The sequence below is a fragment of the Gossypium hirsutum genome, chromosome A05 (genome assembly GCF_007990345.1).
Source record: "Gossypium hirsutum isolate 1008001.06 chromosome A05, Gossypium_hirsutum_v2.1, whole genome shotgun sequence".
NCBI classification, from domain to species: domain Eukaryota; kingdom Viridiplantae; phylum Streptophyta; class Magnoliopsida; order Malvales; family Malvaceae; genus Gossypium; species Gossypium hirsutum.
Genome location: NC_053428.1, coordinates 2,743,188 through 2,767,044, shown reverse-complemented (window position 1 = coordinate 2,767,044; position 23,857 = coordinate 2,743,188). Strand labels below are relative to the sequence as shown.

General features: G+C 32.8%; 3 protein-coding genes and 1 pseudogene across 6 annotated transcripts; all 4 read right to left on the bottom strand.

Annotated features, from left to right (window-relative positions):
* Positions 1-117: 117 nt before the first annotated feature.
* LOC107958720 (glucan endo-1,3-beta-glucosidase 13-like) lies at positions 118-3,638 on the bottom strand. The gene is made up of 5 exons (XM_041112848.1): positions 3,501-3,638; positions 1,344-2,050; positions 699-1,275; positions 574-597; positions 118-402 (listed from the first exon to the last, which is right to left on the bottom strand). Coding segments are annotated over exons 1-5 (1,365 nt in total). The 5' UTR covers positions 3,556-3,638; the 3' UTR covers positions 118-400.
* A 1,096-nt stretch (positions 3,639-4,734) lies between these two features.
* Positions 4,735-6,642, bottom strand: LOC107958719 (glucan endo-1,3-beta-glucosidase 13-like; the record flags this gene model as incomplete). The annotated part of the gene is made up of 2 exons (XM_041112847.1): positions 4,735-5,304; positions 5,400-6,642. Coding segments are annotated over 2 exons (1,395 nt in total), but the record flags the coding sequence as incomplete, so codon positions are not given.
* Positions 6,643-10,620: 3,978 nt separating this feature from the next.
* On the bottom strand, positions 10,621-14,507 carry LOC107960799 (glucan endo-1,3-beta-glucosidase 13-like; annotated as a pseudogene).
* A 2,981-nt stretch (positions 14,508-17,488) lies between these two features.
* On the bottom strand, positions 17,489-23,376 carry LOC107958718 (arginine--tRNA ligase, chloroplastic/mitochondrial). 4 transcript variants are annotated; one of them, XM_016894556.2, is made up of 19 exons: positions 23,121-23,261; positions 22,789-22,846; positions 22,567-22,641; positions 22,340-22,479; positions 22,107-22,182; positions 21,902-22,003; positions 21,547-21,762; positions 21,148-21,228; positions 20,658-20,741; positions 20,463-20,567; positions 19,881-20,059; positions 19,442-19,526; positions 19,046-19,229; positions 18,795-18,864; positions 18,606-18,675; positions 18,307-18,396; positions 18,079-18,147; positions 17,889-17,993; positions 17,489-17,697 (listed from the first exon to the last, which is right to left on the bottom strand). In XM_016894556.2, exons 2-19 carry the CDS (start codon positions 22,843-22,845, stop codon positions 17,587-17,589), a joined length of 1,899 nt encoding a protein of 632 aa, XP_016750045.2. In that variant the 5' UTR covers position 22,846; positions 23,121-23,261; the 3' UTR covers positions 17,489-17,586. The 4 variants fall into 4 exon arrangements, with proteins under 4 accessions (XP_016750045.2, XP_040968780.1, XP_016750044.2 ...); XM_041112846.1 differs by having other exon boundaries at positions 22,567-22,637; positions 23,121-23,198; XM_016894555.2 differs by lacking the exon at positions 22,789-22,846 and having other exon boundaries at positions 22,567-22,637; positions 23,121-23,376.
* Between the last annotated feature and the right edge of the window lie 481 nt (positions 23,377-23,857).

The window sequence follows — 23,857 nt, the reverse complement described above, 5'->3', positions numbered from 1 at the left end:
GTGCAAAAAAGCTATCAGCAATGACCTGGTAGTTGATACTGTCTGCTTGGCCTGCCAACTGCAAAGTTGGTGGTCATTATTGAAGAATTTGCCGAGTTTTAAATGAGGAATATTGGATTGAGAAATGAACCCTTGGCCTTCAACTTGCATGAATAAAACAGGATAGGAGAGCAATGGACACCATGCATTCTCATTATTCAGTGCCCTTATTAGCTCTCTCAAATACAAAACAAAAACCAGAGGCTACCTTCACATACGTTTCACATTGCCCTGGTTTTAACGAAGACATTAAAACTAAAAAAACCAAATACAAAGAAACTAGCAATCCGTGCACACGCCGCGGTCCATAACGAGAAAGTTGTAGTAATGGCAGTCGTCCTACTTGCTGCAGTTTTGGTAATCCTGCATGATGGTTACAACAATCATTCCTTTATTTTCATGATGTATCCTCTTTTGTATGAATCGAAAGACAGGGATCAAGTTAAGGGAAGCATGTAATGATGAAATATAACAATAGAAAGGGCGATAAAACGAAGGGTATGGTAAATAACATGTTTCAGAATTTGTACTTACAGTTATAGATGCAGTTATCATAGCCTGCACAAATAATGAAAAAAAGATCATGGAAATTAGTTTTTTAGACTTTGAGAAATAGTTCAATTTTGTGACCAAATTTCTGCATAAAGTAATGGACTTACTAGGGTCCGTAGAAACTTTGATCCCAGTTCCTCCAAAACTGCATGCATCATCGGTGGCCCCATTTTTCTGGTAGTAATTGTTGAATGCAAAAGAGGCATGAGAAACTAGGGTATCTGGCTGAAAACATCGCTGGCCAGGCTGAATTGCCGAACAATCTGCTTTTCCTTGACCACAAGCCCAATCTAGCGCATTCTGTAAAGCCGAATTTGAAGCCTGGCTAGAAGCAATGCACCAGCTTTTTCCGGTTCCTTTTCCAGGAAAGTTCAGGTTATATACACTCCTCATGTCGGGATAAAATAAACCAAAGTTTCTCTCTATTTCCGGTCCTCGCTTCTTGTTCTCATTAAACAAGGAGAAAATGTACACATCTAGGTTTGCACGAGGCATAGCAGGCGTACCGGAGCCACCCATAACATGACTAATTAAGTTGGTGTTGTAAGTCTGGGCATAGTCAATGTTAGCGTAGTCGTCGACACTGTCAAGACTTACGTTATAGTCATAAGTCTTGGCATTGTGAGTACTAGCATGTGGTGGCCTAGAACCATGTGTAGGCCAGCCGGTTTCCGTAACAATAATGTCGTTTATTCTCGAATTCGTATTGGCCAGGTAAAATGAACAGTATCTGGCTGAGCATCAAATTTGCTCCTAGTTGTTTTGAATTTCAGATTGGCAATGGCGTAAAAAACAGCGTCTAGCTGAGCATCAAAAATGTTCTTGTAACTAAGGCGGGTATTCGGATCTACGAAAATCGTAGAGGGTGACTTAAATAGAACAGCATCCAAAGAAGAAGCTCCAATAGCGTAAATAGGATATAAATTGACCATAAAAGGTGATTGGTTCTCTTCTAGAAAGTCCAACAAAGATCTCAAGACATTTTCATAGCTACTGCTAAATGCCCCTTTGGAAGGTGGGTAGGATTTGGATAAAACCCCAAAGGAGAGTGGAGTTGAAACCTTGATTTTACCTTGCAGGTTGGCCGATTTCAAAGCTGAGACTACATTTCTCATGGCGGGCACAACCAAGTTGGCGGCATTATCTGGGCTATTAGTCACTTCAACACCTACAGTAATGTGGGTGATCTTTGTGGCTGGGTAGTACGGGAGGATGCTATTCCTCAGCCAGGAATCTACATATGGTTGGGACTGGAATTGTGATAACTCTGCATTAGGAACCCCCACCATAAGGTCAATACCGGTCTTTGAAAAGGCCCGCAACACTTCGGGTCTATAATTATAAATCCTAAGGTACTGAATGTTGTGATTTCGAACCAATTGTGCTACTTGATCAGGGGATGGAAGATTATCAGCATCCATTCCATAATCAACTCCAACTTTGCTTCCCCTACAAAAATCTGCCCATCGAAATTGAATTTTGATATTTGATTTAAATTCAGATATTCTACAAATATTAATACGAATTTAAATAATAAAATAATTATAATTCTTTTTGAGATATCTGATAAATGAAACGATTCAGACATTTTGAAAATTTACATATATCCCATCTGTTATTATAAGAAAGAGGGAAAAGAATGAAAGCACACAACACAAGCAGAGTACTCAGAAAAGCTGAGATTTTTTACTCAAAACCAGAGATTAAAAGCCTGGAAAATACAATGGTCTAAGCAAATATGAAAAGAAGAAAAGATGGCTAAAAGCTTGAATCTTGAAGCCATTGACGGCCCATTGTTTATGAAATCCAATAGCTACCTCCAAAATATCTGTTGGGTATGGGTCCCACTATGTGGGAAACCATAGTTTCTGCCATAATGTTTTGTCTTTCTCTTTTGGTTTTGTCAAAAGCCATTTTAGGATTTTTAACGGGTGTTGGGCAGAAATTTTAGTAGAGCCAAAAAAAAAAATCTCAAATTAAAACAGAGAGAAAGAGAGAAGAAAATTTCAGTTTTTCAAGTTTAGTGCAGCAGTGATCAACTCTTCGATCGAAGGTTCATCCGTGGTTCGATTGAGCTGATTTTTGGACAGCAGCTAGGCGATAAGGTGTTCTTGACTTTGTACGTTCGGATTTTTCATCCGAGTCTTGTAGTGTCGGAAATACCCATTTTTCAGCAGCTACGTTTTTGGTGATGTTCTCTCATTTTTCTCTCTTTTGCTAAAGATTACATGTTGTTAGCCTTGTCGGAGTTGAATGCTTGTTGTAGGCTTGATATTGTGATTTGTAGTTGAACATTTGATGATAGTGGAGCTCTTTATCGGACTCTAAAGTCCCGTGGTTTTTACCCTTAATTTAGAGGGGTTTTCCACGTAAAAATACCGGTGTCTCTATTTATTTTTGTTGTGGTTGCATTAGTTGATTTGTCGTTGATTAAGGTTGCTAGAGAACATATCTTGTGCTATTGTGCTTGCCATAATTTTTGACAGGAGTTATAAGGAGAGAAAGAACACCGGTTGTGCTTTCGCTCGGTTGTTCGGTTTCTTCCCAACAATATCTTCCTTCTTTAAGGCACATTGATGATTGACCAATGACCTCACAATATTATATTGTTTCGTTTACTTGTGTGGTGTATGTAGAAAAGTAGACGAGTTAGGTTCATTGACTCTAAAATGGTTAAGTCTTTATTCTTTGACTCTTTCCACTTGATCAAATTTTGTTCCTAAAATTAAGCCAAAAAGAGACAGGATCTAATAAAATTTTTAGATAGAGGTCATATCAACAAAAGAATTAAACACAAATATTACATAAAATTAAAATCTTGAACATGACGTTAATATATTGACCTATTGAGAAATTAATTGTAGAAATAAATACTATGAAAAAAAAGAGAAAAGAAAATACGAGAATACCTAACAGAAGCAGCAACAAAGAGAGTGCAAAAACAAGCTTAAATCTTGAAGCCATCGATTTTAAAAATTGATGCCAAATAATGTTGTTCTTTCCTTTACACTAACTGGCATCCAAGCTTCTTTTTATAGTGAAAAACTAGCCTCCAGATTGGAAATCCATGGTCACATAAAACATTGACCAAAGACCAAAGTCGATGCCGTCTTTGATACCTCACAACTCTCCTCCACATTATTGTATAACATTTATTAGAATATACCCATACCCCATACCTTGCCCATACCTTTCCCATACCTACCCATACTTTGGAAAGGTCAAAGTTATGGGCACCAAATATTTTATTTGGTGTTGGGCATGGGAAAATAGCAATTTTTGGTCCCTAAGTGAATAGTGACTTTGCAAGGTGGCCCTTGAATCTCAACTATAAATAGGCCAACCATTGCTCATTCTCATCATCCCACACTTGCCATTCTCTACTTAAGGCAATTGTTCTCTCTCCCTATTTGTAAAGTTTCACTTGTATTTTTGGAGTGAAATATATTTGGTAGTGCCCGAGGACGTAGGCAAGATTTGCCGAACCTCGTTAAAATTCTGGTGTTCTTTACTATTTATTGTTCATATTTTGTGAATTTGATTGTAGTGATTTATTGTGCTATTAAATTACGATAGAGGGATATTCTGGCTAGGAAAGACTTGGTACTTAAGTGATCCTCGTGATCCACCTCTCTTTCCTGGGAATTGAACTTAGTGTGATTTTTCAGTACAATAATTTTACTCTTTCACACGCTTCCGCACAACAACATTGAATTGTTTCATCCACTTGTGTACGTATAAAAGAGGGAAAATAGGGATGTTAACTTCATAATGACTATATTGTCTTTATTTTATGAAGTTTTTTGAAAATTAATTATCAAAGTAAGTAAAATAGAATAAATATCAAATTAAAATTTTGATTTGGTTTCATATATATATATATAAAACTTTAATTTTAATTCATTTGTATACATTTAAAAAAAATGAGTATGTACATTTATTTTCATATTCGAATAATATAGTTGTTTGTATCTACTTCATATCAAAATAAAATTGCAGATTCAATAATATTGTTAGTAATTTGTAAAAATTGAATCAAATCAAATTTTTATTATAAAATTGTACAATATCAATGCTCATATATGATATATTACATATTGAATTAAAGTTCATGTATAATTTTAATATTTATTCTTTAAAAAAAATAAAATTTGGTTCAAATCCCATATCTAACTCAAAATGATTGAGTTAACAAATTTAATAAAAAACAAATCTTAACTAATATATTTTATTCTTTAATACACTTAAACACGAAACAAATCAAAAAAATTTTGAGCATGCTAGTGTATGTATTCTATCACATACATGCATTATAAAAACTAGAGGCAACCTTCATATATGTTTAAAACTAGTCAACTATCTTCAGATGGTCCGTCTAACAAGTTGCCCAGCTTGAGAAACTAAAAAATCATCACTAAGAAACTAACTAACAATAGCAATGGTAGTCGTATTACATGCTGCAGTTTTGGTAGTCCAGCATGATAATCACAACAATTAAACGTTGGTAACACTAGCTTAGCTCATGCACTCGTCCACGATAATCGCAACAACTACTTTATTCTCATGATACGTCCTCTTCTGTACAAATCGAAAACACGGAAGCAGCTAGTAATGATGAAATATAACAATAGAAAGGGCGAAAAGACAAAGTGTAGGGTACATAGGATGTTTCAGAATTTATATACTTACAGTGATAGCTGCATTCACCATAGCCTGCACAAATAAATAAAACAGATAATGGAAAGTTTTTTAGCCTGGAGATATCATGCAAATTTGTTATTAAATTCTGCATAATGTAATTGACTTACTAGGGTCCGTATAAACTTTGATCCCAGTTCCTCCAAAACTGCATGCATCATCGGTGGCCCCATTTTTCTGGTAGTAATTGTTGAAGGCGAAAGAGGTATGAGAAAATAGGGTATCTGGTTCAAAACATTGCTGGCCTGGCTGAATTGCCGAACAATTCGCTTTTCCCAGAATGCAAGCCCAATTTAGCAAATACTGTAAATCCGAATCCAAAGCCTGGCTAGAAGCAATGCACCAGCTTCTTCCTCCTTTGTCAGGAAAGCCCAGGTTATATACACTCGACATGTCCGGATAAAATATGCCAAAGTTTCTCTCTGTTTCCGGTCCTGGGTTTAGGTTCTCACTAAACAAGGTGAAAATGAACACATATAGGTTTACACCGGGCATAGCAGGCGTACCAGGGCCATCCATAAACTGACGAATTAAGTTGGTGTTGTAAGTCTGGGCATTGTCAATACTAGCATAGGGTGAACCTCTCGTAGGCCAGCCAGTTTCCGTTACAATAATCTTCATTCTGCTAAAATTCAGATTGGCCAAAGCAAAATGAAAAGCATCTAGCTGAGCATCAAAAATGTTATTGTAACTTAAACCGGTATTTGGGTCTACGAAAATCGAAGAGGATGACTTAAACAGAACATAATCCAAAGAAGAATTTCCATTGATCATAGCGTAAAAAGGATATAAGTCGACCATAAAAGGTGATTGGTTCTCTTCCAGGAAGTCCAACAAAGGTCGCAAGACATTTTCATAGCTACTGCTAAATGCCCCTTCGGAAGGTGGGTAGGATTTCGATAAAACCCCAAAGGGGAGTGGAGTTGAAACCTTGATCCTATCTTGCAGGTTAGCTGTTTTCAATGCGAAAACAACATTTCTCATGGCGGGTACAACCAAGTTGGTGGCATTGTCCAGGCTATCAATCATTTCAATACCAACAGTAATGTGGGTGATATTTGTGGCTGGGTAGTATGGGAGGATGCTATTCCTTAGCCAGGAATCTACATAAGATTGGGACTGGAATGCTGATAAGTCTGCATTACGAACTCCCACCATAAGTTCAATGCTAGTGTTTGAAAAGGCCTTTAACACTTTGGGATCGGAATCATAAATCCTGAGGTACTGAATATTGTGTTTTTCAACCAATTGTGCTACTTGATCAGGTGGGGGAAGATTATTAGCATTCCTTCCATAGGCAACACCAACTTTGCTTCCCCTACAGAAATCTGCCCATGAAATTGAGCAACCTCTTCATTAGCTAAAAGATTGGGCGGAAGATGAAGTAGTAAAAGTTTCTCGTGTAACACATATGGGAAAAACACGTTCAACATGTATTTTCTACGGCAAAAACATAGTATTTAAAGGAAAAAGGAAAGGTTTTAATAAGTTTCCGTGATTTAGTTCGTTTTTTCCTTGGGGGACAAAATGAATATTGCATTATTTTAACCAATATATTTTTGTATATCTCAATTCCCACTCTACTTTTTCATAGAATTCTTGTAACATTTCTCATCACACTTTTAAATACATTGTTTTTGTTCAATTCAAGTCTTGGAAAACAACAACGCTTATGGAATGATAGCACAAGACAAGCAGAGTGCTGTGAAAAACTGAGCTTTTTTACTCAAAATCAAAGATTAAAAGCCTCAAAATTGCAAATGGCCCAAGCAAAGATGAATAGAGAAAAGCAGAAACAAATGGGTTATGGGAAAGAAAATAAAGCAGAAACTGAAGCAGTGTTAAGTGAGTGTAGTATTAATTCCAGAATCAAACACGATGAAGAGAAGAAAAGATACATAAAAACTAGAATCCTGAAGCCAGTGTTTATGAAATCTAATAGCTACTGCCAAAAATATCTTCTTTGTTTAAGGTACATTGACCAAAGACCTCACATTATTAACTTGTTTCGTTTACTTGTGCGGCGTTGTAGAAAAGGAGTAAGAGTTGGGTTCATTATATTGACCCTTAAATGGGTTGAGTCTTTCTTCTCTCTGTGTTCATTTAAGAGGTACCAACTAAAGAATTAAATATAAATATTTTATAACATATATATATATTAAGCTTGTATTAAGTTTATACGTAAAGTTAGAATCCTAAACATGATGCCAATGAATTTAAAATCAACCACTAGATCACAATAGCATATTTGCCAATTCAGATATTAATTGCAGAAATGAAGACTTACCTAACAGTTGAAGCAGCAGAGAGAGTGCAAACGCAAGCTTGAATCTCGAAGCCATTGTTCATGAAAATTTATTAGTTATTGCCAAATAACGTTCTTCCAAGCTTTTTCTAATAGAAAAAAGCTAGCATCTAGATGGGAAATTCATGGCCACATAAAATAAATTGATTTTTAGATACAACGACCAAAGACCAAGGTCGATGCAGTATTTGATACTTCGCATTGCTTCCCCCACGTAATTGTATTACATTAAATTGTTTCATCAACCTGTGTATGTATAAAGAGAGGAATATATTGACTCTGGATCATAAAAGTTGATCTTAGACCACAGCCGCAAGGAGAAGGTTGAAGGGTCTCGAAGTAGACATGAATATTTTAATATGAAAAATTACGCGGTCACATCAAGTAATCATGATTTTAAATTTTTTTGGAGACTACATCTTGCGAGTTACGCTTGGTCAAGTGCCGATCTTTCTACTACCAACATGCATATTTAGATCCTAGTAACACAAATTCGGATAAAAATGAGCCATTGGCATTTTAACTAGCTTGAATAAAATGTGATATAAGATAGACAATATATATATCATACATTCTCATAATTATTCAGTGTCTCATAAAGCATTAATGATCACCAAACAAAAATTAGAAGCAATTTTCATATATGTTTCAAACTTGTAAACTACTTTCCAGATGATACATCTAACACGTTGCTTAGCTTTTGACAGAAAAGATACTAAAAATTTCGACATTGTGCCAAATTGACATATTTATGTGCTTTACTTTGATAAATCATTTGGGCACAAAGCTACTAAATTTGGTGTTTATTGCCTAATTTCTATGTAAGTGCAGTGCATGTAACGATCCGAAAGTCGATGGTGTCGAAAAATACAATTTCGGGATCCCATTTTCGTAAACTAAGTCCGTAAATATATTTCTTAAACATTTACAGAGTTACATGAACTAAGGACTAAAGTGGAAATTATACCACTTAAGAATTAAAGTGTACGGTGGCTACATAATTATATAAGGAAATATGTTATAAAATTTATAAAACTTGTAATAAAAATAAAGTAATTTACGATAAAAGTGTGGTGGAAGGAAAGAGAAGGCATTTCTTCCTTCTTCCTCATGCAACTGAATTTGACAAAACAAAAGAGAAGTTGCGGCCATAACGGTTTCAATCTTAGGAAGCTTTAAATGGTTAATATAATACAATCATTTTTATTGTAATTTTAATATTTTTGAGATATGAGAAGTTTAATCTAGTTAACTTATATTTCAATTCGTAAAACTATTAAAATTTTGGAAGTTGTTATAGTTGAGAATTGAAAGTTTTAGGTGTTAAATTAATAAATTTTAAGCTTAGTAGTGAAAAAAGACCAAATTAATTAGTAAAATTAATTGATAATTTCGTATATTAGGGACTAAACTAAATAAATTATAAAATTTACTGTAGAAATAAGAAATAGGAGGTCCCTAATAGATTATAGTGAAATCAGATTTCAATTTGGAGTTTTAAATAGGAAGTTATGTTAGTCCAAATTTTAAGGACTAAATTAAATAAAATGCAAAGGTTGTATAAAATTACAATTGATTGTGAATTTAGTTGTATATTGATGGTATTATGTGTTTATGTTAATCCATAGCTAACGTCGAACCGAAATCTTCGAAAGGGAGAGGAAAAGGTAAAGTCGTTGATAAATAACTTAAAGTTTACAGTTTGTATTTCTATAATTCGAAACACTTCAATTGTTGCATTTCTATTATGTTCTGCATTTTTATTATGTTTTGCATGTCATGTATGTTTAATGCAGGTTAAGAGGGATTGTTTTGGGTATAAATGATATAAGGTTGTGAAAGGGTTAGCAATAGATATTAATTGGTACATTTTGGCCAAAATAACTTGTGCCCTCGTGACATCATTCAAACGTCGTTGCGATGAGGAATGACTTATAGGGTCACAGTGCAACAAGAGACTCGTTGTCTCGACGAGGCCATTACAATAGCTTAACGTCATGATGTGACAAACTGTTCATCGTCATCTCGACTTGAAAAGGAGGATGTCACGACGTCAATCCTATGTTTTTAGCTCGGGTCAACTCTAGAACTTACGTAAACTTGTATAAGACCTGTGATTGACTTTATTTCATGTGAAATGTATGGTTTAACTAAATTTTTATTATTGGTTGCTATGAATTGTCCGTGATTTAATTGCAATTGTTCCAATAACGAATGTAATATCTTGTAACTTGAACCCGGCGATATTAGTGTTACAGTGTAAGTTCAAAATGTTAGGAACAAGTGAAAATATGAAGTCACATAAAAGATTTGAGATTATTTTATTTAATATTTATTTGTATTATTTTTATTTAAATAATATCTGTAAAAGTATTTATTAAGAATTTAATTAGGAATAAGTCCTTATATTTTTTTTAATAAACCTTATCTTTAAAAATTTGTATAGGAGTAAATACTAAGTATCAATTTTCAGCATAAATACTGGAAATTGAAGAAACAAAGGGTGCATTTTTTCTTGCTTTTGCTTTTTGGGGAAAGAGGTTTTTGCTTTTCAATGCTTACTTGCTGTTTCGTTCTTTTTATTATTTTAGCTTTATTTCGTCTTAATTTTTTGTTTTTTTTTGTTTTTTACTATCAGCAATTAAACTATTTTCTAGTTAAAAGTTGACTAAATTTTGGAATGTGAGTTGAGAGATCTGAAATCACACTTAAACTCTTGTCGTTTGGATATTTATTTTTTTTCAGTTCAAGAAATAGATAAAATCATCTCATAATATTATTTTTTACATCATTTCAGATATAATCTTTGGTGAGATATGTTGGCAACGATACCATAGGTTTTTATTTACTATATTACTGACGTTCGATTTTTATTTATTTGATTTTATATTACTTTAATCTTTTTATTTATTTTACGCAAGAGTTATACGCACGAAACTGTTCACGAAATGTCCTGGTTATGAAAATTTCAAATAAAAACAAATTAAAATCTTTATGAGATCGATCCTACTCCTTGTTTTTTAACCGTTAAAAGTTATTTTTAATAGATTCACTGATGAAAACCATTACAAAGAAGTAGCAATGGTAGTCGTATTACAAGCTGCAGTTTTGGTAATCATGTGATAATCGCAATAATTATACGTTGGTAACATTAGCTTAGCTCATGAGGTCGCCCACGATAATCACAACAACTACTTTATTCTTATGATACGTCCTCTTCTGTACAAATCGATAAAAACGGAATCAGCGTGTAATGATAATATTAACAATAGAAAGGGCGACAAGACAGTTTATGGAACATGGGATGTTTCAGAATTTGTACTTACAGTGATAGATGCAATTCCCATAGCCTGCACAAATAAATTAAATAGATATATAACTGTTTGCAGTTTGGAAAATCAGATGAGTTAAATTGAAGGGTCAAACAAGAGAATTACTAGGATCCTGATCAACTTTGATTGCATTTCCACGGAAACTGCAGGAAGCATCAGTAGCACCATTTTTCTGGTAGTAATTGTTGAAGGCGAAAGAGGCATGAGCAAATAGAGTATCTGGCTGAAAACATTTCTGGTTAGGCTGAATTTCCGAACAATCAGCTTTTCCAGGACCGCATGCCCAATCTAATGCATTCTGTAAATTCGACCTAGAAGCCTGACTAGAAGCAACGCACCAAGTTCTTCCTTTCGGATCCCTACTTTTTACTGTGAAAATAAAAAAAAATCCCAGTTTCTCTAATGATATCAAATATGCAAAAATAGACAGTTTGGGGGGGGGGGGGGCAAAAGAAAAATAGGTATGGTACATGAGATGTTTAAGAATCTGTACTTACCATTATAGATGCAACTACCATAGCCTGCACAAATAATGGAAAATAGTTTTTTAGATTTTTAGAGTTGAGAAATCATGCAATATTGTGATCAAATTCTGCATCAAGTACTTACTAGGGTCGTTATAGACTACGATCCCAGTTCCTCCAAAACTGCATGCTTGATCAGTGAGCCCATTTTTCTGGTAGTAATTGTTGAATGCAAAAGAGGCATGAGAAACTAGATTATTTGGTTCAAAACATTGCTGGTCAGGCTGAAGAGCGGAGCAATCCGCCTTTCCCGGACCACAAGCCCAATCTAGCGCATTCTGTAAAGCCGAATTTGAAGCCTGGCTAGAAGCAACGCACCAGCTTCTTCCGGTTCCTTTTCCAGGGAAGACCAGGTTATAAACACTCCTCATGTCGGGATAAAATAAACCAAAGTTTCTCTCAATTTCCGGTCCTTGCTTCAGGTTCTCATTAAACAAGGAGAAAATGTACACAACTAGCTCTTCGTCAGGCCTAGCAGGAGTACCAGAGCCATCCGTAACATGACGAATTAAGTTGGTGTTGTAAGTCTTGGCATTGTCAATACTAGCATAGGAGTCGTCAACATTGTCAAGACTAGCCATCGCTAACCTATGTCCTCCTGAACCTTTCGTAGGCCAGCCGGTTTCCGTAACAATAATCGGTATTCTTCTGGATTTCCGTTTGGCCAAAGCGAAATGAACAGCATCTAGTTGAGCATCAAAAATGTTCTTGTAACTAAAACCGGTATTCGGGTCTACGAAAATTGAAGAGGGTGACTTAAACAGAACAGCATCCAAAGAAGCATCTCCAATAGCGTAAAAAGGATATAAATTGACCATAAAAGGTGATTGGTTCTCTTCCAGGAAGTCCAACAAAGGTCCCAAGACATTATCATGGCTACCGTCAAATGCCCCATCGGAAGGTGGGTAGGATTTCGATAAAACCCCAAAGGAGAGTGGAGTTGAAACCTTGATCCTACCCTGGAGGCCAACCTTTTTCAACGCTGAAACGACATTTCTCATGGCGGGCACAGCCAAGTTGGCGGCATCTGGGCTATCAGTCACTTCAACACCTACAGAAATGTCGGTGATCTTTGTAGCGGGGTAGTATGGGAGGATGCTGTTCTTCACCCAGGAATCTACATAAGATTGGGACTGGAATTTGGATAATCATTATGAACTCCTACCATAAGTTCAATGCCAGTGTTTGACAAGGATTTCAGCACTTTGGGATCAGAATCATAAATCCTGAGGTATTGAATGTTGTGTTTTTGAACCAAATCTGATACTTGATCAGGTGATGGAAGATTATTAGCATCCGTTCCGAAGTCAACTCCAACTTTACCTCCCCTACAGAAATCTGGTCAGCGAAATTGACCGGTTTTTACGTTGTTAGTAGAAATAAAGATGAAACAACACGATTAGCACGTACTTAATTTCCCAAGGCAAAAACAAAAATACTGCATTTCTTTTCTGCAATGAAATGGAAAAGTTTAGTAAGCAATTGTCTTATCATCGTCATCACTGCTTCTTACATCAATAATCTCACTCAAATATGCCAAACGAAATTCTTTGCTTATTCCCCTTTGAAAGGAAGTAAAAAGAGCCAACAAAAAAATGTTAAATTCTATGTGTAAATTTTAATTTAATCATTTTATTTTTTTATATTTTTTGGAAAATATAGAATTTAACCGCTATCATTAACTTTAAAATTTTAAAATTCAAGAAATAAATATATTTTTTTAAAAATCAAAATAAAATAGATGGATTAAATCAATAATTTTCGTACAACACAATGATTAATAGCAAAATTTTATAAAAAAAATTATGCATTTTTTGTGAATATTTCAATTATGTTATTTGAATGTTACTTTTTCTAATTTAATCATATTTTTTTTATATTTCAATTTAAAATTTATTTAAATTATATTTTTATATTTTTTAAATAGAAATAATATTTAATGCACTATCACTGCATAAATTTAATGCACCATTAATGAATAATAGTATGACACATCGTCATTAAATCAAATAAAAATATATATAAAAAACTTATAAATAAATACTAATAATTTTACTTAAACACAATTAATCGTAACTATTATAAATAAATATCCATAACTCTCAAACTTAGGTTCTAGGGTTTATAGTGTAAGGTCTCTGGTCTCGAGTATAAGGTGTAAGGTCTCAAGTTTAGGGTTTTAGCATTTATTTATAATTAATTATTATTTAATTATATAAATAAAGTTATTAGTGTACATTTTATAAGTCCTTCATTATATTTTTGTTTCATTTAATGATAATGTGTTATGTTATTATTCATCGATGATGCATGAAATTTATGTTATTATATATACAACGCTGCAGTCATAAAATTGAACCCCTGAATTAATATTGAATATAAATTTACAATTTCTTTTATGTATTTATTTAGTTCACAATAATAAAGGAAATTTTAATTGATAAGTCCGGCTTGAAACCCTCCACGTTTATAATTCATGGTGTTGATTGTTTACTTAAACATTTTGACTATTTTTTTCTCAACTATTATTAGTGTCAAGTTTAGTTTACTTCTTTGTTTCATATATATATATATATATATAAAGTTCTTTCTTAAATAATAATAAAAAAACTCCTAAAAACAAGAGAAATTTGTTGATATCGATAATACACATTTAAGTGTACCCAACCTTACACTCTTCTGATTGTTTTTTGAATAAAATTTCGTAACAACAATGCGACCATCTGTTACTACCATTAAACCTTCCTATTAACTACAAGAAAAAGAATGAAACACAAAACAAGCAGACTCAAAATCAGAGATTAAAGCCTGATATATATATACACACACAAATGCGTAAGCCGAGATGAATAGCAAAGCCATTCTTCATTGTGTTAATTAATATTATTAATTGCAGAAACTAGAGAAGAAGAAGATACCTAAAAGCTGAAGCAACAAAGGAACAGCAAAGACGAGCTTGAATGTTGAAGCCATTCTTCATTAAAGATTTTATTAGTAATTAATGCCAAAATATCTGATTCCAAGCTGCTTCTTATAGAGAAAAAGAACCAAGTTGAGAGGAAACTACATCCATCTCTTCCATGCTTATACTACTAAACTATAATGAAAATGGTTCACACCACAGCCCACCCACTTCATTTCATTCAACAATATTATCCTTCATTAATATCCTTTTTGGAGATATTAAAATATCCATTCTACAGCAACTCAACTTATTTATTTGTTCCTTCTTAGGATAATTAAATTTGGTTTTTCCAAATTTATTTTGGTATTTTTTTAAGTCTATGTTCGAGATTTGTGGTTACCCCACTAACAAAAAAAGAGACATATAGTAATTTTTTAATTATGTCTGTTAAAAAAAATACACAACAATATTACTAGCTCATTAAACATAATGTATTTTTCAATTAATATATGTAAGGGTTTTTTTTTAAATGTTACCGATATAATCACAATTGTAATTACAAAATATACTTCCAAACAATTATAACCAAAACTGATGATTTGGCAACCAAAATTTATTTAAATCTAGACCAAAATATATGGTTTAGAAAGAGTGAGCCTGAAATCTTGATATCCATTAAGGCATTTTTGGTTGCAAGTTTATTTTTATAAAATTAATATCAATAATAATTATATTTTGTTTTTGTCTTCTCTTTTACATTTTATTATTTAAATACATGTTAAATATTTGAATTTTAATTTAATTCTATATTAACTTTTGAGAATTTTTTTATAAAATAAGTCAAATACATTTAATTTATATATTTTTAATTTTTTATTATTTTGAAAATAAAAATAAAGAATTGAATAAACTAAATAGCAATATATAAATAAATAATAACAAGAACATGATTCATTTTTATTTTAAAAAAATTATAAAATATATTTTAAACCCGAAATCATATGGTAAGTCATAAGTGTCTTTTACCTTTACTTTTCTTTGCCATCATATTTGTATCATTGTCAAAAATAATTACTTTACATTATATGTATGGCATATGTCAGTTTTATTTGACATGTGACATCATTATGAAATATTTCTGCGTCACATTATTTCATATTTAAGGACTATGATGATAAACGAAACTTTAACTGCCCGAAGAGGCATTTTTAATGTATAGAAACGAAATTGAAAGTAGGGATAAACTTGAATTATCTCTTTTTTAAATATATTATTTGCTTCGATTTTCAACTTAATTAAAAATCGCTTCTTACATCAAAGATTTAATTGATTTATTGATTTATGGTTTTATTCTGGTAGAGTTGAATTTAATCTTGTAAATGAATAAAGTATTTAAGTAATAATTTTGTTTATTAAATTAAATATGTGTATATGTACAAAACTTTGAGTTTTATCTATTAAATGAATTCGACATAAACAAAGTTTATTTAAATTACTTATATTTTTTGCACAAAAAAAATTTATTTATGTTCATTTATAACACTGGTATAATAAATCATTTCAAACTGTTCAATTTTATATAATTAATAATATTGATAATATAGTCTTGTGTATTTGTTTTAATGAAAAATTTTGGTATACTATCAATTAAATTTTTAGACTCCACAAGTAAGGTTAGAAGATTGACAAATGTCCTAAATAAATATAATAAAATATTAAAAGAACGCTTGGCAATTTTTTAAGACTGTGGGTAGAATTAAAAAGATATATTGTTGGTGTGTCAAATACTAACCCTTCTTTTTATATATTTATATTGTTTTATGGGTAATTATTTGATATACTATTAATGAAGTTTTTTATAGGACTCCACAAATAGGTTGAACATGTGACAAGTGTCAAATTAATTTACATAAGGAAAAAATATTTAGTACACTGCGAATGAAATTTTAGACCTCACAAATAAGGTTAAAGGGTTAACAAGTATCCTATAGGGTATAGTCTAATATTAAAAAATAGATATTTTAAATAAACTGACACATGCCAATTTTTTAAGATTACTTATGGAATAAATAAAGTACGCTACTAGTATACCAAATACTCACTCTTTTATCTTTTTTTTTTACTACACCCTTTAATATATATATATCAAATCCTCAACCTGCTTGTGTAATTTAAAAAATTTTATTGTGTAATAATTTTTCTTATTTTATATATAAAAAAGATACGTACTTTTTTATTATTTACTTTATTATTTATGAATATTATTAATTCATCTAACTTAAACCAAACAACATGAATAAAAATAATTTTAAATAAATAAATAAATACAGACATAATTTGGATTAAATAAAGCGGGCAAGATAATTCAATGAGCAGTATAAGTGTACAACTGGGAAATAAATGAATAATAATGTATTATTAATTAATAGCAAAATGGGGAATTGATTAGGCTCCAACCATGTTAGGTTGGGTGAATTTTGATCATTCTATTCCACTTAATTATTCATCAATTAGCTTCAATTTTTAACCAACAAGTGGATTTATCATTCCATCCCACTTTCAATTTTGAGTGGAACGCCACTAGATTTCTGACTTGCTGTTGTTTTGTTGACTTTTTATTCAAATATATCTATTCGACTTGTTTTATTGTTATAAATATAATTCGTAGATATGTTGTACAAACATATTAGAATCAAAATTTTATACATTAAAGTTGATTTTATATATTCAAAGATTAAAGACCTCCATCTCAATAATGTCGAGACATAAAATTTATATTATATTATCACACGCACAATGTAATTGAAAAAAAATTATTTGTTAAAAATAATGTAAAAATCATAATTGAGTTTCTATTTATTTCTTAAAAAAATCTAAAAAACAAAAAAGCTCCCACAAAATATAGCTACTATACATATAGGACATTTAAACAATTTATCAATTTAGTACCTAATTGATTCAATTACATAGTTTAAATATGAGTAAATATTAAGGTTTGGAGTAAAGAAGTGGATTAATAAGATTTCATGACAATCCTTCAGCAGCTGAAAGCGATTAGAGTGTTTTAAATAGGTAGGTAAATTAGTTAATTAGGCCTTGCTGCAGGTATGAATAAATTCATAGCTAAAACACATAAGCACAATCAAAACTGTCCAAATAAATAAAGTAATGAGATCTGAATACAATTGTCGCGGTACATAGGATTTTATATGTAAAGCTTTCAAAGTACAATCATATCTTGTAAATAGGTGTGATTCCCAGGAGATTGAAGCATTTTCTCATAACCACTGCGGTTGCTTCACATAATAGTAGTCTACTTGTTTCCTTACCTGACCCGATAACCTGCTCATTTAATCAATATATGCCACATGTCATCTTAAAGTTTCATTGCAACATCTTTTACCTAGAATTCACTCCGCCATTAGAACTTTCCTAGTTTCAACACTAGGTGAACGGCCTTGTGAGGGCAGGCTGACAAGCAATAACAAGGTTTATTTTACCAAGAAATCATATAATTAGATAGTTGATCATACCTTGCACTCGGCATTGCTGTAAAATTTGGAGAAGATTTCGGATAAATTATAGAGGTAGTCACACACAACATTCGGTAACAAATTGGTACAAGCCTCCTCAACAACCTGCAAGCAAGATAAAAATTTGTCAGACCGAGCCTGACTCAAGAAACAACAAATAGATTGTTCTTTTTCTTCCTTAAGTTCTTACCTCAGCAAACTGCAGCAAATGGAGCCCCAAATCACGCTCATCCTTATGCTCCAATACTAATGTCCCCTTCTATTAAAAACAAAGAGATAATGGGTAAAAGTTGCAGATATTGAATCTGATACAAAAGAGTAGTTCTACTTAGCCTAATAACAGGATACTAATGTCATTACATAAAAAGGCAACTAAAAGATTTACAATGCTACTGCTTCAGATTGAGGGAGAACTTACATTCTTCAGCTCCTCCACGTCTTTACCAGATCTCCTGATGATTGAACATATTCGAGCATGAGCATATAGCAAATAAACAGCAGTGTTGCCCTGCCATTAAAAAAATTTAGAAGGCAAGAATCAGATGCTAATAGTGATTGAAGTAATAGCAACAGTAATGACATTAGTAGGAGCAGAAAACTACAATCAGAAGCAGCAGAAGAAATATGGGAAACTTTCATCATAAAAAGTTCACTAGAGACCAAAATGATGAAACCAGTTCGACAATATTTGCATTCTAAAAAAAAACTGTTAGGCACCTTATCATTAAGCATCTGGTCAAAATTAAATGTATAATTGGTCAATCTGTTGTTCTTCAAGTCAGCATACCTGCAATCAGATTTAATGAATATTAAAAAGAAAACAAAGTAGTACAAGAACTACTTAGAAGATCATAGCAATACTAATTAGATTACATAAATAACTTGATATAATAATAAGTAGCTTACTTTACAGCACCATAACCAACTGCATCAGCAGTACTCTCAATCTCCTCCTCGGTCCATTCTTCACCCTTACCTGATTGGAACACAAAGTAACAATTTCAGATACAAGAGGTTGAAAAGTTCAAAGGCTACACAACTTAACAACTGAAAGAACTTGCAGTAACAAATATGTCACTAATAGACTGACGAACATAAGGTAGTTAAAAAGAGCTGAAAAACATTTGAAACAACAGTGATAAGGTTAAATATCATACCACGCTCAATAAGTGCTGCTTTACTTCGGTTCTTGGCTTCATCAAGTAGATCAACTAAACGAACTACTTCAGTGTTACGGGTTCGAAAACGCTTGCCATCTTCTCCAAGAACAAGTCCAAAACCAACATGGCTAGCTTTGGGATAATTATCACCTTGAGGAAGCCACCCTGCACGTTTGGCAGCCTGAAAAGTAACCAAAATAGTTTCAGAATATACAGCAAAAGACTAGATGTCAAAAGCCGGAATAACTCTTTATGATCATTGTAATGGTATTCACAAACATCAATATAGTCCAAGTAAGTTGAATAAGAACTAGGAAGTGAAGTTTCACTTCATTAACAAAGGGTTTTAAAATATTATACAACAGAATTCAAGAAACTACTTCGAGAACATACTTTGAACACCATATCAAAATGCTGTTGTTGGCCTACGTCAGTAACATACATAATCCACTCAGCTTTCTCTTCATTGAGGCGATACCTACAAAATTGAAACTAAAAAGGTTGATAAGGAAGCTAATTAATTCCTATGCTAGACTAACATGTTCCATGTCAACGCAGTAAGATTGTTCCATAATTAGTAAAAAAGTACAATTATCAAAACAAATTGGCCTAACAGAGTACCCAATGAGATCAACATGAAAAAGGAAACAATAAACAATAAATCATCTAAAGTTTAAATGCTCAAGAAATTTCGAACCAAGAACCACTTTTGTAATTCTAGCCAGGGTAATTTCAGTCAATTCTCTTGGCTGGCACATATTTCTGACATTTGGCAAGGAATGCCAAACAAAAACTACAGGCTCATAACATCAAATAACGGAAGAAAACTAACCAAAGAGCAGCCAGGTCAGTTGATGCATAGTTGAAACCACCATCACTCTTCACAACAATAAGAGGTATATTAATGCCTTCAATAAAGATCACACGAGCTCCCTGACTTTCCTCAACTAATCCTTGTTTGGTCAACCCTTCTATAACCCCAGGAATATAAGGATTATAAAAGCTCTCTCCCTGTCACAATGAAATAATCATAAATAGGTCAATCAGGAGCACCATTTGCACCAGGGACAAAACATTCTAAAATGAGGTTGTAGAAAACTTGACTAGCTTGGTGGAATATGTCAAAGTAGCATAATCGTGTACAATTGCACATATGCAAGACCTCTGGCAATTATATAAATGTTAAAATCAATAAACACAATATTTACGGTTTGTACAAGATTAAAGATAATTATATAAATAGGTCCAAAATATAAAGAAAAAATAGAAAGTAAATCATAAAAAAAAGGAGTTTTGCAATGATCCCTGAATGTCATAGAGAAGTTTTTGTGTAGAAGTGCACCTGAAAATTACCTAAGCTGACCAAAATATAACAATACATAGAGATTGACATTTGACATTTGACATTACTTACTTTTTCCTCTAAATGAACTCCAAGTCGTTGATAGACCTTGTGAAATTCAGTCCGGCTGATTTCACATATTTGTGCCCATGCCCTGCGATACTTTTCTTCTCCACCCTTAAATGAGCACAAAGAGATAAGTGTAAATGAATACAAGTACATCAAGAGAGAGAGAGAGAGTCAAATACTGAACAAAGTAAAATTTACCTGAAGCCGCACCACTGCCTGTTGAGCTCTCTCCTTAAATGCAGGATCAGAATCAAATCTCTGTTTTGAAGCTTTATAGAATGCCTAAGAGAGTCACCCAAGTTAGGATTACAACAATCACTCAATTTTGATAATCAATCTGATTTCTATTTGTGTTTGGTGGAGAAATTTATAGAAAAACAAAAGAATCACCAATAATTTCTAAATTGGTTCAACCATCTACAAAGAATCTACTTCATAAAAGTCTAAACAAGTTCATTCATAAAAAGAGGAAGTTTCAATTGTTATTCAAGAGATGTAGCTTAATAAAATAAATGTTTTTGATTAAAACATCATTAAAAGCTCAAACATAATGAACTTCGTTAAAACCTGTTTTATAGAGAGGTATAGCCTCTAAAAAAAGTGGATCAGCAATTATTTGATGGATCCAGTGCTTAGTATATTTCTGCTTGAGCTTCAAATTCAAAGGAATTTGAAAACATTCATTCACCTGTAGATCTCCAATGGCAGTTTCAGTAGCATCTTCAAAGTTAGGAAACTTTTCAAATAGAAACTCAATCAGCATGCCAAACTGCACAACAAATAGGAAAGTCAATAAAAAGGTACAGCTGGGGTCATGCTGAAAAGTTATATGATCTTCTGCTTTAACAGTAGCAGAGTGCAAATGGAAGAGTAAGACAAATTAAGAGCCAAAGTATATGACAAGAAACTCCAATAAGATAACAGACTATCATGGATATACAAACTTCACGATAAGAGAGATATACAAACTTTTATGAACAGCAACCAAGATATATTTATAAACTTCACAATAAGATGGATGCTTAAGCCTTTTCTGAGCACAAACAAGAATGCATCCTTTTATGCACAAATCCGAAACAACACCAACCTGTGTCCCCCAGTCACCAACATGGTTTCGCCGAAGGACTTTGACTTTCGAAAATTCAAGCATACGAGCAAGTGTGTCACCAATAATGGTAGATCTCAAGTGACCAACATGCATTTCCTTTGCAATATTAGGGGACGAAAAGTCAACAACTGCTGTTTTAACTGGAGGCTGTGGTGCCCATGTATCAATACCTTCAACTAGCATCTTTTGAATACTCTGTCAAACAACAAAAAAACCAAGCTCTCTTATTAGATCAATGCAACAGCCACAACAAGCAAAGCCAAATCCAAAAGGAATACTATCCAGGAAAGAAAGTCAATGACAAAAAAGCAAAACAGAGGAATGTGTGAACCACCTTGGCCATCCAATTCTTTGATAATACTACATTTACAAACCCAGGACCAGCTACAGAGCATGAATCTATCATTTCAGAGGTTGGAAGATTATTCTTGATTGCCTACCAAAAGAAACAAGGAAATTAAATGAACAAAACAATGATTATCTATTGACTCAAAGTATGATACAGGAAAGATGATGCTCCAGAATCAAATAATTCCAACCTCTCCGACAGCTGGGGGGCCACGAAATTGAGTACCCTTCCCTTTGATTTTAGACCAAAGGCCCATGGCATTATTACTGCACCAAAAAATTTCCAAGGAATTAGGCAAGAAAAACTATTCCATATTGAAGGCTCTATGAAACTTCTAATAACAAGTTATTTACCATTTCATAACATCAAAACACCTTCTAAGGTAAATAGTATTTTTTTCCAATAAGGGAACCTACACCATACCATTGGTAATCACCAAATTTGCCAGTGCAGGCAGCTATCAATGGGTCAACATCTGCCTCATTCGGAACTGTTACTTTAAGTGAAACTTCAAATAGTTTTGCTAACTGTGCCTTCAGATTCCCCTTACATTCTTCCTCTTGCTAAACCACATTTTGAAATAAACTAATCAGTACCCTTATTTCCAGATAAGACAATCAATGGAAGAATATTCAGTTGAATGAACTTACACTTGCCATGGTCGTTATTGACTGCGTCTTGGTTGCCAAAACAAGTCTTCTAGATACTACTCTCAATAAATCTGTCTAATTTTCGGGTTTATAGAACAAAATTACTACCAACATTCGTTGAATTTTAGAAAAATAACAATAAACCAAAGAAAATAGCCAAACATATAAAATTGTTCACTAAAAAAAAGTGCAAAATGCAGTCAACTGGAGTCCCAATATTACATGGACAATAGCACTGGTCCAATTTAACACCTTCCTTGATGCATTGTAACAAGACATTCTGAACAAAGTACAAAAACAAAAAAAAATCTAAAAATCATATTTATGTTTTCTTTATTATATAGAGAAGTGATTTTATTTTCAAATCAATAAAAAAGAAAACGTGAAATTGAAGCTTCCATCGAAACACAAGGTACATAAAAAATCGACCAAAAGGAAAAAAAGTATCCAAAGCTAATTACAGAAAACTGTGCATGGAGAGAATAAGCAGACAAAGTGGAACAAAGTTGAAAGAATTAAAAGAACAAGCAGAGTGAAAGAGAAAGATGACTGACCAGAGGCGGAGGTGGTGGTGGCGGAGATGGAGGTAGAGAATGGGAAATGAGAGAAGCGATTGAAGGAAAACAGTGAAGGAGGAGATGCCGGCGGTACTAAAAGGGTTAAGGGTGTCAACATATCTTTTTCTCTTTCCTTTGTAGTTTCAATATATTTTGGTTATGCTAACCCCAAAAAACCCTTCGATTCTTTTCCCTCTTTTCTTTTGCTGCTTCTTTCCATGCTTTTCTGTTTTTAGGGTTTTTTTTCTTTTTTTGGTTGCCTATATTTTTAGGATATTTTCTTTATCAGTGAGTTTGCCAATAAGATCGTGCCACGTCAGTTTTTAAAGGCTGGACCCACTGATAAATATTTTTTTAAACAAAAACCTAAACATGTATGAGACATCCTTTAATACAACTAAACCTTTTTATTAGGAAACAAATTATGATCTTTTTAGGTTAAGGTTTAAAACTTTTTTATAAAACAAATTACAATTTTTTAGGTTAGGGTTTAATCTGTAATGTTTGCATTTCGCAGGGAATGAAACAAAAGTAATATATTTTACGAAAATCAGAAATTTGGATCTTTTAAACTAATTATGAAGGTATCATGATGTTTAATTATATTTTTTATTATATTGTTGGTAATCCATTAAGATATATATCCAACTTATCCAACGACACTTCACAATTTTTTCTTAAAAGGAGTCCCTCCCCTTAATAAATCTTAATGCATTCCATACTTATTTGTGATT